General features: G+C 29.5%; 1 protein-coding gene across 8 annotated transcripts in view; it reads left to right on the top strand.

The window, feature by feature from the left end:
* Positions 1-2396: 2396 nt before the first annotated feature.
* The window catches only part of by (focal adhesion protein tensin), a 202944-nt gene continuing 187832 nt past the window's right edge, over positions 2397-17508 (top strand). For 3 of the 8 annotated variants that reach the window (XM_015320820.2, XM_089175332.1, XM_015320813.2), the window contains exon 1: positions 2399-3853. In XM_015320820.2, the coding sequence (XP_015176306.2) occupies positions 3761-3853 (93 nt within the window). In that variant the 5' untranslated portion in view covers positions 2399-3760. Of the gene's footprint in view, positions 3854-17508 lie in introns of all 8 variants that reach the window. The other 5 variants (XM_015320809.2, XM_015320808.2, XM_015320807.2 and 2 more) reach the window with 5 other exon arrangements.

Raw genomic sequence — 17508 nt, 5'->3', positions numbered from 1 at the left:
ATTGTATTGTCTGCAATATTTTACAAAAAAAGAAAAAAATGATTACAAGATACATGAGAGAAAAAGAATTAGATAACACTGTAGAATATTTTAGAAGCAGCTGATAAACTCCATTCAAAAGCAAGTAAATTACTGTCACATTTTTATTTTACTTCTTCATAAAATATATATATGATTGATAATATGAATTTCGAGAGAGAGAGAGAGAGAAAGTAACAATGTTATAATAATAATATTATTATAACAAATAAATCCTACAATTATCCTATACCTGATATTCTGCATCGTCCCATTCTCTCGAAACTTAGTTTTTTGAAGGTTTCACTTCTAACATGTGTGATCTGCACACATATTGTCTTCATTCAGACTTGATCGAGCTACCTTTTTTTTTTTTTTGATACATGACCTATTTTATTTTGTTTTTTGGTAGGCGTGTTTTTTGTATTTATTTTGTATTTGTACGGGTTTTTTCGTATTTTTATATTCGTAGTTTTACATTTCAATTTTAGGTCGACACGAAGTATTAGCTTTCGTTGAAAACGATGATAGAATATCTGATTGAATGTATTTTAAATATTACAATGCATAAAATAAAATAAAATAAAAAATGGTAAAAGTAATTAAAATCGATGATGAAATAGTTCGAAAGAGAGAGAGAGAGAGAAGGAAGAAAGAAGTATACAAGCAATAATAATTTCGTAAGAGGATTCTTGGCACATCGTAGTTTTCTCTTACGATGCAATTTTGGAAGACTAGATCGCATCTCGTTCTATCGTTCGATCTATTTTATCGTTTACCTATGAAATTTTTCATGAAAACACGTAGACACTCACATCTCAAGTTTAGAATCTGACGAAGTAACTCTTGGTGTGTGGTAAAGCAGAAAAGCATCATCTTTCGTCCGCTTTTCTTACGGTGTGTAGTGTGTTCGTATACTCTCCCATCGTAAAGAACACCGCATGTTGCCTTCTCCATCGGTTTTGCGTGGAATAACATTGTCGGTAGTGAAAGAAAAAAAGAAAAAAAAAAGAAATAAAGAAAAAATAAAAAAATAACAAAAAATAAAAATAACGTTAACGTTCGTGCATAATACTGTTACGTGCGTTCGACGTTTTACGTATTTATGTATATATTTATTATACAAGTTTTTCACAAGTTACTATTATCGGGATGCTTATAAATTTTATGAAATAATAAAAATAAAAAAAAAAAACAATAATCAATTTGCATATGATAGAACAAATATAATATCGTCATGTTATTCTCTAATATACATTTTATTATATATTAGATATATTTGTATATTATTATATTATATATTATATATTTATTTTATTTATTTATTATTATATTTATTTTATTATATATTAATATTATATATAAAAAGAAGAAACCATAACGATCGGTTTTAACAAACAATTCAACCTCAAATTAAAAAAATAGTTCTCTCTATATAATATAATACATACATACATACATATATCTATACAAATAGATACTATTAATAACACATTAATCGTAATTAAATAGACAATAGGTGCTGGTAGCATGAAACGTAATTCAAGAAGGAATACGATCCCTGGACCAATTTTGATACATTTATTGTCCGAAAAAGAAAACTGTACTTGGGGTTATAGAGAAGAATAAAAAAGATAAAGAAAGAAAGAAAGAGAGAGAGAGAGGAAAAACTAACTGAACAGAGCGCTGCATTCGACACGGATTGCTGGTTCCTTCCGCCCCTCTATGTCGAGCCATCGGCTTCCCTCTGGCACCCTTTTGCCTCCCTTCTCCCTTCGGTCCCTCTATCCACACCCGTCTGCCTGCCTGGCGGCCGAAGACGGGCTCTCGCTCGGTATTTTCTGTCAGTCGACTGTAGACCGCGGGGCGAGCTGGTCGAAAGAATACACATTTACACGCACACATATATATACACATTCTTTTACGTACGAGTATAACGCATCTCGTAAAATCTTCTTTTAAAATCACACCTTTCACGTGAGAACTACACGTGTTTTTGATTACAAAATTAACGAATTTATATTGAAAATAAAAAAAAAACATTTGATATAAACAAAGATAGAAAGAGAAAGAAAGAGAGAGAGAGAGAGAGAAATTCGATGAACAAATCGATGATGTGTTAATTTCTGTCAAAAAAAAAGAGAAAAAAAATAACGGAGATAAGAGAGTGGTTCGATTAAAAAAAAAAAAATTGTCATAAGAATCATTACGTATTATTATTATTATTATTATAACGTTTGATTCTTTTCTATATTTTTATATCTTTATTTTTTTTTTTTTTTTATTGTAATTCAACTCGTAGGAGGAAGATCCGTCGGATTGACGCGACTGTCAACGAGCGCGTATAAAGCCAACCGATAGAGAGAACACGATAGGCGGCAGTCTTGCGAGAACCGCACGCGCGCGAGGACGTAGCTGGTGTTCGTTCCCTCGACGGCCTTACACGAGGTCGTAAAATCGAATAAAACGAACTATCGTTGCTTCTTTTCTTTCATAATTTTACTATCATTCGTATTTTGAAAATCTTTTATTATTATTAAAATTTGTTCTTCGATTTATATAACATCATTGTCAACAACAACAACAACGATAAACAACATCAACAGTAACATCAACATCATCGTCATAGTCATCGAAAAGGAGCAACGATCGATCGTCTGGAACGAAGTTTCTATCTTTTTTACTCTCTCTCTCTCTCTTTCTCTCTCTATTTATCTCGTTCTTATTCTTTCATTCAATCTTACTTCGATCGATCGTTTAGATCTGTCCTTGGTGGTTGGTAGTGGAGAATTGTGCGTGCGATCGAGACACTCCTTTTTACCATTACGATTAAATCTTTCATTCCGTATCTCTCTCTCTCTCTCTCTCTCTCTCTATCTTTTATTTTTTCTATTTCTAAACTGGACTATAGAATTCACGGTCAACAACAGCCGAGTATTACGTCAAACCGCGGAAGTTGGTAACACGAGAGTAAGCGATGATAGTAACAGCGTGATATATCATCAACTAACAAAGTTGATAACTTATTATCGTCAAATCGATGAAAATCCTAACGTCAGTTCATTCATGAATTTCTACGGGCGTGTTTCGGTGTTGCATCCTAACGAGAAGAAAAAGAAAAAGAAGAGGATGATACTACAACAACAACAACAACAACAACAATATACGTGTTTCTCGTTCGTGTAAACTCGTTGACGTGAGGAATTAATACCTTCAGTCACGAAGACTCGAAAAGGGTGGAGAGAGAGAGAGAGAGAGAGACAGTTAAGATTTACTAGCTTCTACCGGTACTAAAAAGAAAAAGGAAAGAAAAAGACAATAAAAATAAAAATACTTAAAAAATAGAAGACAAAAAATCTAAGAGAAATAACGGGGAATATTAAATAAGATAGACATACAAAAAAAAAAAAAACAAGTAGAGAAATGCAGCAATTAAACGAGAACGATGTGAACATTGGGAAAATTGTAAAACCTTAATAAGAAAGAGAATAATAATAATAATAATAATAATAATAATAAAAGAGAGAGAGAAAGATAGATATATATTTAAGAGGAGAAGGGTTTATATCTGTGAAAAAGTGATAAAAATAAAGCAGACAGGCTGGAGGATACGAAGGAAAGGGTTAAGAGGGAGGAAAGATCGAGGAGCCTGGCAAAAGCTGGCAACAGGGGGGATCCTCGCGAAATCAAAAAAGATAGTACGAATAATAGAAAGAAAAAGGATCGTGAAAATAGTCGAGGAATGCCGTGGATAAAGTGTTTGGGTGGTGCAGGAGGCAAACCTAGAAGGGGCAAGCCACTGAGCGTCAGTCAACCGATACACCTGCTTGTCAAGGTAAAAAATCTTTTCTTTCTTGTTTACTTCTTTGTCTTGTTTCTTTTTATTTTTATTTTCTTTTTAATCTCTATCTCTTATTCTTAATGTCGTTAGATAATGATCTTTCGAAACGGTTAGGCTAGTAGGAAAATCGTGACTCGACTCAAACTCGTTTTACCTTAGACAAGAAGAAGATGAAGAAGAAGAAGAAGAAGAAGAATAAGAAGAACCCTCGAAAAAGACTCTCGAGTTATATTCCTTTTCATTCCGTACTACTTACTATCGAATTCAAAACACATGGCTTCGTTTATGGGCTCTTTGGCAATTGACTTTTATTTCTATAGTTTTTTTCGTTTTTTTTTTTTTTTTGGTTTTATTTATTCGAACATACTCGACGCTTTTTATACGATTTTATCTAACCAAATCGAGATCTCGTTTTTTTTTTTTTCGAAAGAAATGCTTCTGGTCACTTGATACGCTGACCTCGGCATTCCAATGGAATATCATTTTGTATTTTTTTTTTTTTTTTTTATTTCCTTTACGAATATAATTTTAAATTAATTTATGACGAGAGAAAAAAAAAGCGAATGGATTCGTCTTATCATATAATTTTGTTCTATGGTTAACATCAACCACAGACATCGTCTAATTTAGATTACAGTCAATTCTCTTGACTAAATAAAAATAAAAAAAACAAGAAGTTCGTCTTGTTTGTCGGATAAATAAATCATAGATAAATTCAACAGGATGTTTATATAATGTTTAATGAATGTTTTATGGTGGTTAGTTTTCACGGTTTCAAATTAACGAAAAAGCCCTTTCTCGTTTTTCTTTTTTCCTTTTTTTTTTTTTTTTCATTCCATTATTATTCCCATAAAGAATTATAAAGTTTCGTGAGGAGAGACGAATGAGGAAGATGAAACTTGGGATTGGAAAGAATCATCGTTTCTCTAATAAAGCACACGTGCTGGAACGAGAAAATAAAGAAGGGATCAAAAAGAAAAAGAAAAAGAAAAAGAAAAAGAAATAGAAGAGAAGAGAAGGAAGAAGAAGAAGAAGAGGAAGATAACGGAAAATAAAAAAGAGGGAAAGTGGAAAGATTTAGAGGAGACCATAGTAAAAGGATCGAGAAAGGGTAGAAGAGATGGTTTGTTATTAGCCCCCAAAGTTCCTTTCAACTTGGAATGCCATAAAATTCTTCAAAGAGATAAGAATTCTTTTCGAAAGATGACGAAGTGGCGCCATGGTGGTCCCCCCACCTTTAGATCAAATTTATTAATCCCATGGTGTGATTATTTTTCTCTTATGGTTAACTTTTAGACAATTTTTTGATACATGTGCATGTTGTATCTTTCACAAACGTTATTTCATTCATTCATTCGTTCATTCATCGTTTTCCAAGAAATATCGTCCACCAATTAAAATAATGATCAATCTAATATTTCACTTTGTTTGTTATTATCATGAAATAGTACGAAATCTATACTCTAGCGATTGTAACTACGATTAAACGAATGAATAAAATGCAACCAAAAAATAATATCAAATTTCATAGAAACTACTCTAACAATACTCAATTGTATTTGGCATACGTATTTCATTCGATACGTGTATTTAATCAATGTCCACACATACATGAATACATACATATATATATATATATATACATACATACATACAAATACAAAACCTCACCGTTTTAATAAAACATACGAGAAATATCGTTTAAAAATTAAATTTACAAATGTATACATACATTCAAACGGACGGACGGACGGACGGACGTTTAAGAAAAAAACTACGAAGGGGACGGGAAATGGTCGATGAAAGTTTGAAGTCGTAGGTAGGTAGTGTGATCCTGTCGAATGATAAAGAGATTTCTCGAGAATAAGAAAGAAAATTTACGATTACAGGATGTATTTGAAATCACAGAAATACGATAAAAACGTTTAAGATCGATCAAATGTTGCATACAGTAGTACAATACTATGAGTATTACATGAATAGATAAGTATATGAGTAATGTAAATAACACGAGAATGAGACGATAAAAAAGAGGAGGAGGAGGAGGTGGAGGTGGAAGTGGGGGTGGAGGAGGTGGGAGGGTAGAGATATCGTTGTACGAACGAAAGAGTACAGAAAAAAAAAGTAATCGGTAATGAAATAATAGTACTGCAACACACCCATACCATTCATAGTGTTCGGTGTGCAGTAGAGATTTCATTAAAACGCTGCTTAAAAACACCGCGATACGATATTATACGGAATGAATACGATTCTCGACTATGGAATACTTTGTCAGTGTGAAAGAAAGAGTAGCATTTCTATTCAACGTAAAAGCGGAAAATAAACGAACGAATTAGTTGGCCCGGTGAATTCGTTTACGTCCACCCACTAACAGTATGGTATATGACATAGACATAGATAGAAAGAATGAAAGAGAATAATGATAGATAAAAGATTACATAGATGATAATTAAAGTAGTTTTTCATTTACCGATAGGTCTATTCATTTCTATGTAATAGTACTTTTATATATATATGTGTGTGACGTGAAACACTTCGTCATTTTTAATTTGATAAAAAACAATTATATTTGATTACGGATATATTTTTGTCTATTAATATCTTTGTCAAATGTAATCGAATATAATTAGTTGTAATTTAATGGAAATAAATATCGATTGATTGGAAAGGAATGATCAAATTTGTAGCTGTTATCGAACATGTTTTTAATGACGCAATCGATTTATACAAGAGAGAAAGAAAGACAGAGAGAGGGAGAGGGAGAGAGATCAATTTCAATCGAGTTTTATTGGAGAAATTCGATGGAAAGGACCTTACGGTTTGTAAAAAAGAAAAGTGGTTGCGTCTCGTGCAAAAGTTGCTTTTACAAAGCGGATACGATATCGTTACTTGTTTTCCCGTAACACAGATTACTTGTTCTTGTACGTGTCGACGTTCGTTACGGGGAGGGGGGAGGGGGGAGGGGGGAGGGGGGTTCACTTATGGGAGTATCACGTTCTATGTTATTATAACCGTACTATTATTGGTACACCTGTGCATGATACTTATCGTTAGTGTGTACATCGTATAAATATACTTATACACATGTATGCATATATTTTTCTTATTTAATATAATATATTAAATAAAAAAAAAAAAAATGATCAACAATTAAATGAGAATATTTGTCTTACAAAAGTTCTTCAAAATGTTTCATCTTGTTTATGATAAAAGATGAGTATAGGATCAAAGTTGAAAGATAAAGTGAAACGTTTGTGATACCGCGATGAGATCGAATGGTGCGATTCGATCGATCGATCGATCGAATGAATGAATGAATGAACGAACGAACGAACATGCCATTTTCGATAATAGTTTCCTCGAAAGATGTAAGTACTTTCTCTCTGATTGCTCCACACCGGACAAATTAATCAGAGGAAATTACGGAATTACCGATCCCGAACGATCTCCATTTTCGATATACTCGTTCTCGTTCCAATAACATTAAAGAAAACGGCAACGAATTATCGCTGAATGATAATAATCTAGATCGCAATATACGTAAAGGGTTAAGAATCATGTATTATTATCTTGGTGTGTAATCATTTATATTATTAAAAAAAATACATACAAGGAAAAAAAAATTTCCAAATTTGTTCAAAATGTTTTTTTTAATCTTTTTAATTCAAAATTACAACATTTTCATGTGATCAGTTGTATAATATTTGAAAGAAATTTTGGTACTTACGTATTAACGCAAAATTTCGCTAATGCGCCAATTTACACTTTAATTTGTTACAACAAATCATAGAATAAAAAACTTTATTTAAAATCAAAACGCTTTCAAAATTCAAAAGATTTTATTTGTAAAATGTAGTCAATCGGATTTCGATGGAAAATGGGCCGGTATAGAATTTAACATTGATTCAAAACAGTCTCTATTTTCATTCACCTGATGCTGTCGCCATAATCTTGACGAAACCCTGACAAAACCCTGACACAACCCTAATGGTTGCTGTGTGCAAACAACAAGGTTGTTCTTTATTGGCGCATTAGCGGAATTTTTGTTGCAATTGCGTTAATACGTAAGTACCGAAATTTGTAATAAAATATGCGTTAATAATCGTACGTAATATTGACAGAAAAATTAATTAAATAAATAAATAAATTTCAATAGGTTTAATCGATTGTAGTATTAACCTATCGGATTAATCCTAATTCCAAAGATAATCTCGAAACATCGTAGGAATCAAAGTATAACATCGATAACGTTGATTTAATCGAACAATCGATTTTGCCCAATCGCTTGTGGTCTCTCGAGAACGGACTTAAGAAGATTTTCCGCAAATCCTTCTTGAACGAATGAATATTACACAAATGGATAATAAACTTGTTGTAATAAACATAAATCTGATAAACTTGATTATACTTTTTACAAAAGTTTATTCTGGTGTAGAAAATTACGAAACATTTTATTTCGAACATCCTGTTTATAACAATATAAATTATTTTCTCAAAAAAAAAAAAAAAAAAAAAAAAAAAAAATAAACATTCCGAAAAGAATAGAAATGAGAAGAAAGTAAGTAAGTAAAAAAGAAAGTAAGAAAAGTAACACCTCGTTAGAATAAACTTAGATCATGTGTGACTAAAGTATTCGGAGATGAAAGAAATAAAGAAAGAAAGAAGGTTGGTTGGTTGGTTGGTTGGTTGGTTGGTTGGTTGGTTGGTTGGTATGAGAAGAACAAACGATAGAAGAAGTTATTGAGCAAAGTTAAAAGCAAACATTTTGGTATAACGCAACGTGTGAATTAAACTAAGAAACGTTGTGACAACTCTTCTAACGTTTCGGTCAATATTCAAACTAACCTTTTTCTATTTTTTTTTTTTTTACTGTGTCAAATGATCGTTTACTAATCCGAGAAGATACGATGAAGGAATAATATTCTTGCATGTTCATCGTGTTACCTTTTGTATTGAAAGAAAAGAAAAGAAAAGAAATGAAAAGAAAAGAAAAGAACAAGTTTTCACTTGAACAAAAAAACTGAATGAATAGAAAGAAGGAATGTTGAAACTTTCTAATATGGTCGATTAGAAATAGATACACGTAAAATCATAATAATATTTTTGGTAAATAAATTAAAATAAATCTTTAGTGTCAATTACCTCGATATAAGTACATTCTTGTCTTATTTTTGGCAAGCTCAAAGTGACGCCTACGTCTCACGAAACAGCCAGTTTTTTGATCTTAGAGAAGATGGTAGAAGTAGTGTATGTTTGTGTATGTGTGTGTGTGTGTGTGTGTATGTGTGTGTCGTTCCAGAGAGAAAGAAGAGGAGACGGTGATAAAAATAAAGTCTTTTCGTTTTTCGTCTGGCACACGAAATAACATCCTCTAGACGCTTGCCAATCATTGTCTCTGCACACTAAGCTCTAACCATAAAAAGATTTCCTTTGTATCACGAAAGATAATATAAAAAAGTATAACATATATAGATATATATATATCTAGATCGTGAATTTATTTTTATCTTTTAAAAATACATTTGAAAATGCGATTTCATTAAAAACGAATGGTCACAAATCTCACTTCTTTTTCTATTTTTTTATAAGATAATAACGTCGGTACAATTTAATGAATGAAAGTATAAAGAAACTCGGAACGGATTAATAAAAAAAAAAATTAATATATAAGAGAGAGAGAGAGAGTGAGAGAGAGAGAGAGAGAGAGCTGTATCATCGCAGAAGAAAATTCGAGATAACTATGTCGATGTTGGGAAAAGAAGAAGGAAGATCTTAAAGGTTTTCTTAATTACTGGGAGCAATTAAAAGTTCTTCAATTAGGGCGTGCTTCTTGCTCTCTCTCTCTGTCTCTCTCTCTCTTTCTCTCACTGTACACTCTTTTGCAGTTTTCTAACTGCAAGAAGACTCGTCCTTAGGAAGAGTAGTAGGTATACGTCCCATTAGCATAGCGATAATCGCTAGTAATAAACCGTGCAACCGGTCATACATTTACATACATAGAAAATATACATATACATACACACACAAACAAAGACAAACACATTTATATAACACCGAGTAGATACATCGTATGTCACAATAACGTCATCGATATTCGCTTATGTTAGTTCATCCTCTTAGATGAATGTTCAATTGTTCTTCTACTACTTGAATCGAATGAATGTTAAAGTTTCTTATTTTTTTGTTTTTTTTTTTTGTTAAATAACTTTCCCCGTATAAATATCATCGATTTCACATTCCTTTTGGTTATTCGATAAAACATCCCGCGAATTTAGACGAAAGACAGTAAGCACCATTTTCGATATACGATATATAATATATATAGTGAAATATATATACGTATGATAAATTCCTAGATCCGTCATTGACATTTCTCAAGTAAGAATCTTTCAAAGGATTTCACATAGAGAGAAAGAGAAGCATTCGAAACACCTTCTTCTCCCTATTCGTAAAAGGGAAACGCGAATTTCTTGAATTTTCAATGAGATAAGAAATATATTTGAATTGTTGGTCATTGTTTCGAATGATCGATAGATCATTCACACTATTCACCACTATTACCAATGTTCAACGTGAAAAGATCTTTTTTTCTTTTTTTTTTTTTTTGAATATAATATTTAAAAATTGTTTATACGAATTCGTGCTCATTTAAAATACTATGGAAAAATTTGCGATTTATTATGAATAATATAAGAATAAATTTGGGTAAATAAAAAAAAAATTCATTATATTCACCAATACGAAAATTCAAACGTACTAACACACATGAATTATGATAATTCGAGAAGGTTCGCACAATGGCCTTTGGGCCTATCGGAAAAGTATTTCGTGTTAAGAATTTCTTACGTTCACTCACCTTTCCTAACTTCAAGAATTTACCTGTTTTCTTGTAGTCTTCTTCGTTGTCTTCTTCGTCGTTCAACACGATATGGTAAAGAATATAATTTGTGATTTTACTTATATAATATACTTCATATACTTTCAATTACTTGTTTCTTCGTGATAGAATATTATAATCAAAGGGTTAAAACACCTTGGGTGTTTTAGAAAAAATTAACATAAAAAGAAAACCTTTTTATTTATTATCTTTCAAGTAGTTTTACACTTATCTCGGTTCTCACGCTTGACGGGCCAATCAAGATATTTATTTCCAAGGAATTGTAAAAGAAAATTTATGAATAGAAATTTTCCTTTTTCCCTAAATAAAAAAAAAACAAATTATTTAATATATGTAATAAAAATAAATTTAATCATAATAATTGAATAATAAAATAACTAACTTTTAATAAAATAACTTTACTTTTTAAAACTAACTTTATAATAAAATAAATTAACTTTTCGTACAATTTATTTCTTTCTAAAGAACTTTAAAAGAAAATTTGTAAAAAAATATTTCCCTTTTTCTTTAAATAAAAAAAAAAAACAAAATTATTTAATTACGATCTAATCATTCGTAATAATTTAATAATAAAATTATCTTTGAAAACAAATTGAAATTAGAAGTAGTTTGATCGTGTGTTAAACAAAATTGAAGAATTTAGAAAAGCGTTAAAGAGGTACGATACACCATGAAAACTAGGAACCCAGTCTACCGTATATAAAAGGGTGAAAGGTGAAGATCAGTTAAGGGTGATATAGTGAAGGCGTTTAGTTAAATCGATCAGATAGGGCTTTGCATGGGGTATGATGGTAGTAGCATGCTCGTGCCACCATACTCGCACCACTACCACCACCACCACCACATCAACCAGCACCACCACCATACACATTCGTACCACCATATTTTTGCTCGCGTCCGGTACTGTCTTTCTTTGAATTATGAGCAACATCCGTTAGTTCGAAACTTTTTACTCGCCAATTCTCCCTCGTTCATTTCCGTCGAATTTCATATTGGAACTTTCAATCATTTTTTTTTTTTTGAATATAAAACATGTCTTTTCAAAAAATATTTAAAAAAAAATTTTTTTTTTTTAATTCATATTTTAATAGGTTAATTGTAAATCGTAAATCGTGTTTTTAGATTTTATTTTGACGACACAATTTAAGTAGAAACTGTTGAAAGAAAGTTAGCCATAACTAAAAACCCATTAAAAATGTTATGAAAAATATAAAGTAAAAGTTTCAATTTCGTGTTTGACGTTACGTAAATTTGTAATTAGGGTAGTAGCACTTAGGCCACTTAAGAATCGTCAATCTTTTAGTTTAAAGCATAGATAAAACTCCTTACGGTTGTAAAAGTATCTCTTTAAAAGCATGACCAAAAAAAAAAAAAAAAGAAAAGAAAAGAAAAGAAAGAAACAAGTCGATAGAATTACGAGATGCTTTTAACCACTTACGATTTATAGTTCTAATAGAATTTTTTTTCTGTTATCTAAAAGTTAAAAAAAAAAACAAGAAGATATTAATGCTATGATCGATTTAAAACGTTTCATCGTAATGACAAAAGAAATAATATAATATAAATCATAGTAAAATCTTTTCATGAGAGTATTAGGAAACATGATAAATAAATTTTCAGAAAAAAATGAATAAATAAATAAATAATAAAAAAAAATATCGTCGAATCTGACCGTGAAAGTTGGCTTTCGCGGCTTCGCGTAAAGTCGGAAAGGAGAACGGAATTCGATCGTACGGATAAATGCATAAGTACTCTTCGGTTTCCTGTTTGGACCATTAGCTTCGACATGGGCCGTGCAATCGAATCGAAGGATCAAACGGTACGTAATGGTCGCGTGCTGACTTATAGGGCGGACCCAATCGTATTCCCACGAAAATCAAGATTATAGAACACACTAGGATGTGGGCTGACCAAAGAACAAAAGGTGTTATTTGGGTAAAGTGAAATTTATTACTGGAATAATTTTCATCTACAATTTATACAGGATGTCATATATACATATAAAGTTTCATATATAGATTAAGCATACATTATTAAAATTATTTGTTTAATTAAATTAATAACGTAAATTAAATAAAAGTTTAATAAACCTCGTATAGAATATATTCTCATTTTTTTTTATTTTTTATTTCAATAATTAGAATATTATTATTTATTAAAAATTCAATGATTAACAAAGAATTTGTGTATTGATTATATTAAATTTAATAATTATATAAATAATGTAAATTTCGTAATGTAACTACGTAATTTTGGAAATATTAATAACGTTGATTCTGAAAATGAACGAGCATTATTGTGGACATGGTATGATGGTATGGGATAGGGTGGTTTATAAACACGTGTTAAATGTATGCGTAGGATATGTGATCGTTGTTGTTTGCCCATATCCTGTCGACTGATGGTGAACTCTCGGAACATTTCACGTCCTTTAGAATACCGAACGATATGTGGAACATCGAACGTATTTCCACACGAGTCAGGAATAATAAGATTTCCTATATAACGTTTTCAACCTCATGATTATACTCTTTATTCAAGTACCTATCGTTAATGAATATGGAAACGTATAGAGGAATGAGGTAAAAACGTTTATAATCAACTTCTTTTTAGTTGGATTCTTTTACTACTTGCAACCTGTAATTCAATAGTTAATATCTGATAATGTTGCACGATACGTGAGAAAGATTGTGTTAAAATGAAAAATCGAGTAAAATGAAAAATGTAATTTACGTTTGGATTATTTCTTTTTCAATTTGTTCTTGAAAAATAATTTAATTAATTATTTAACCCCTTAAACAGCACGCTTGAGTTAACTCGAGCGGCCTATTATTTTATATTTCTATGATTTTTTTACACTCAAATATAATAGAAAATTGAAAATAAAAATGTGAAAGCAAAGAAAAAAGAATTGTTTCTGTACGAAAAATGTTTTTTCCGAAATATTAATTCAAAAAAAAAAAAAGATTAAAAAGTTAACGTACGTGTAACATTGCAATATTCGGCTCTTCTCTGCAATGTGGAATCAAATCCACAATTAACATAAAAATATTCATTATTTCTGTATTTTTTTAATTTTTTTTTTTTTTGTCAAAACAATCTTCAAAACTATGTTTTTATGAAAAAAAAAACAATGATTTTTTTTTTGCCGTTTTTTCTTTCAAAATGAATGTTGCTTAAGCGGTTAATTTGATAAGAAATAATTAAATCTTTAATTTGTATTGTAGAAAAACAATACTTTGGTGTAATCCAAAGGTGTTAAATGAAAAAGGGATTTATTAAGTTTTTCTCTAAAAGGGGTTTTGAAAAATGAAAATAATCCAAGGCCCCGAATTACACACTCTCCTTTCTTCGTAGAAACGTGCCTGAGGCAGCATCATCGTTATTTCTAGGCGTTATTTTTCGATGCGCGACAACCCCCTCGAGGCTGGCTAGACGACTAATATCCGTACTGGCAAAACTCTCCACCTTCTCCACCTCCTCCAACCTTCTCCTCCATCTTTCGTCCTTCATTCTCTCCTGTTTCTCTTTCTCTTTTTCACATCTTTGCTTTACTTTTTTCAAACCATTCGTTATTATGCACATGTCACGTACCTTTCGCGTAATCACCACCCCTTTTACCTATCCCTCTTTGGGTTTTGTATTAACAACAATGTCCGTTTATGTTTTTACTTGTCTTTTATCTTTTCATACGTATTTTTCATTTCTTTTTAGGGGTGTTTTTTTGAAAAGGTAAAACAAACTTGTTAAGATAGTTCATCGTGTAATCTAAGATCAAATGGTTTTTTTTATTAAATTGAGTTATAAATTGTATGATACAATATTAATTTTTAAATTAATTTAAAATTAATATAAATATATAAAATAAAAGAAAATTAATTTAAATTTAAATTTAGAATTTTTATAAAATTTATTTGATAAATATTAATTTATAAAGCACACAATTTTGTTGGTTCACAACTTTGTTATAGAAATTTAATTAGAAGAGTATTAATTTTTAAATTAATTTACAATTAATTAATATATAAAATAAAATTAATTTAAATTTATAAAATTTTTGTTAAATTTATTTGATAAATATTAATTTATAAAGCACACAATTTTGTTGGTTCACAACTTTGTTATAGAAATTAAATTAGAAGAGTATTAATTTGTAAATTAATTTAAAATTAATAAATATATAAAATAAAATAAAATAATATAAATTTTAATTTAGAATTTTTTTTTTAAATTTATTTGATAAATATTAATTTATAAAGCACACAATTTTGTTGGTTCACAACTTTGTTATAGAAATTAAATTAGAAGAGTATTAATTTGTAAATTAATTTAAAATTAAATTTAGAATTTTTTTTTTAAATTTACCTAATAAATATTAATTTAAATATAAAACACACAAATCTAAAATTCATTAATCTGATATTCACGCTCTAAATCATAGAAATTAAATTAGATGTATGATAAACTATAGTATAATAAAAAGATTGAAATCACAGATCGAGAGACCTCGTTGCTCAGGTAAACGCGACCAAATATTCGTTAGGTGTAATTTTCGAATAGGTTTAATTACCGGAACGTTCACAGAAGTGCTGGCCCAAACTTTCCAGGACTCACTCATACACTAACTCACTGACAAAGCTTTATACTCATTCGTTCGACCACAATCGTTTCTGAACGTGTCCTTTTCTTCATGATTATCACAACGACTCGTCGTCCCTTTTTTTTTTTTTTTTTTTCATACGAACGATTCTGATTAAAAGAAAATTTCGTCCGAGTATTATTTCCTTCTCTATTTTCATTCCTTTTTTTTTATTTTCTTTCTTCTTTTAGTATCGTTTGCCAAGAAATAAACTTTTATTCGAGAATGATCGTTGAAAATGAGATGAATACCAACGGTCGCAATGAGACTTTTCTTTTCTTCTTTTTTTTTTTTTTTTTTTTTTTTTTTTTTAAATATATTCCAACCGAAGACAAATAGTGATTACGTTTCTTTTAATAAATGTGCCAACCGATTTATTCTACCGTGATAGAAAAAATGTCTTTACTCAGGTACTCTTAAATTTCAACAACTTTGTCCTTATTTTATTACACAATCGCTTTTATTACAATTCTTCGAATGCATGTCATGGCAAGAAGTTCAAATTAAGATTAAAAAGACATTTTAATAAGAAATATAATTTATTATTTAAATTATTTAATTATTAAATAAATTTATTATTAAATTTCTAATTATAATTTACATATTCCTAAAAATTATTTTAAAAAACAATTTTTTTTTTGTTCTTATCGAATTAATTCTCACGCATTCCGATGATTTTGATCGAGTACATTTGAATGATATTAAAATAAAAGGTTAAAAATAAATGTGAGATGTGAAAATCATTTGAGTTAAGCTCGTTAAACCATTTAAAATCTCAATGGGGTTCGAAGTAGGAGTAAAAGTGTCGTGTCCAATCACCCCTGAAGGGTCATCGAAATAAAACAAACGTCGTGGGGTGTCCCCCAAGAAGGAGGAATGTTCTCTTGAGCATAACAAGGTACAAATATTTGCTCGTCGGAAATTACATGCTCGTACGATGAGCCTAAAGTCATCTTCTTGATAACACGCTGACACATGCATATCGGACTTGTACACATTTATTGTAGATAAAATACAAAATAATGACGAAGAAATAATAATAGTAGTCATAATTTTTTTAAACATGTCAAATATAAATGACATTTTTTTAGTTTTTTTTTTTTATTATTATTACATTTATTTTATTTAAATAAATTTACTTTTCTTTGTTTTCTTAAAGCTATGATATTGTAGAAAATTTTTTTTAATATTATAGGATAATTAAATTATAAAAAATTATATAAAATTAATTATATTAAATTATATTAAAATATATGAAATAATATAAAAAAAAGATTATATTATAGAAAATTATAGAAAATTAATTATATTAAATTATATATAAATATATATTAAATAATATAAAAAAAATTATATACAAAAAAAAAAGATTATATTATAGAAAATTATATAAAGTTAATTATATTAAATTATATAAAAAAAAAAATTATATTATAGAAAAAATTGAAAAATATCTTTTTAAAAGCCAAGTATCAATCATTAACAACTATATCTTACAAATCAAATTATTTTACAGTAAAGGATAAAATTATTAATGAAATAATATAATAAATCGTATATTTAACTCTCCTCGATTATTTTCAAATAATAATCCACTTTCGAACTATTCAACATATATATATATATATATATATATATATATATTTCCGTATAGTATCCAATAAATCAAGAATTTACAAAGTAAAATGAATGAAACGTAAAATACGTCAACATAAATCGTCGAGTTAAATTTGCAAAGAAGTCAAGATTGCAAGTGAATGTCGTTGGTTTTAATACCATGTATAGATGCTTTCTATTTTCTCCCATTTATAGTTAGATATATTATTGCAGTTGTATATCAGGGTTCGATAGAAATTGTTGTGGTGGTTCTCGTTAAGAAACAAACTTGAAAGAGAGAAAGAAAAATAGAAAGAAAGATTTGAATCGGTTAGTGTCATACTAAAAGAGTAAAGAAGTTCGTGGAAAGATAGCAAGGGAGATAGATATTTATCTACCTAGATAAATAGAAGGAGAAGAAGAAAGTAATAAAAGAAAAGTAGAAAGAGAGAATGAAAGACAGAGAGAGAGAGAGAGAGAGAGAGAGTAGATATTATACAAACACGTTAGATC

The sequence above is a fragment of the Polistes dominula genome, unplaced genomic scaffold, assembly GCF_049000335.1.
Source record: "Polistes dominula isolate Pdom_NZ unplaced genomic scaffold, Pdom_raw_medaka contig_82, whole genome shotgun sequence".
Classification (NCBI taxonomy): domain Eukaryota; kingdom Metazoa; phylum Arthropoda; class Insecta; order Hymenoptera; family Vespidae; genus Polistes; species Polistes dominula.
The sequence above is the reverse complement of the archived record's forward strand: the minus strand, read 5'-3'. Positions and strand labels throughout refer to the sequence as shown.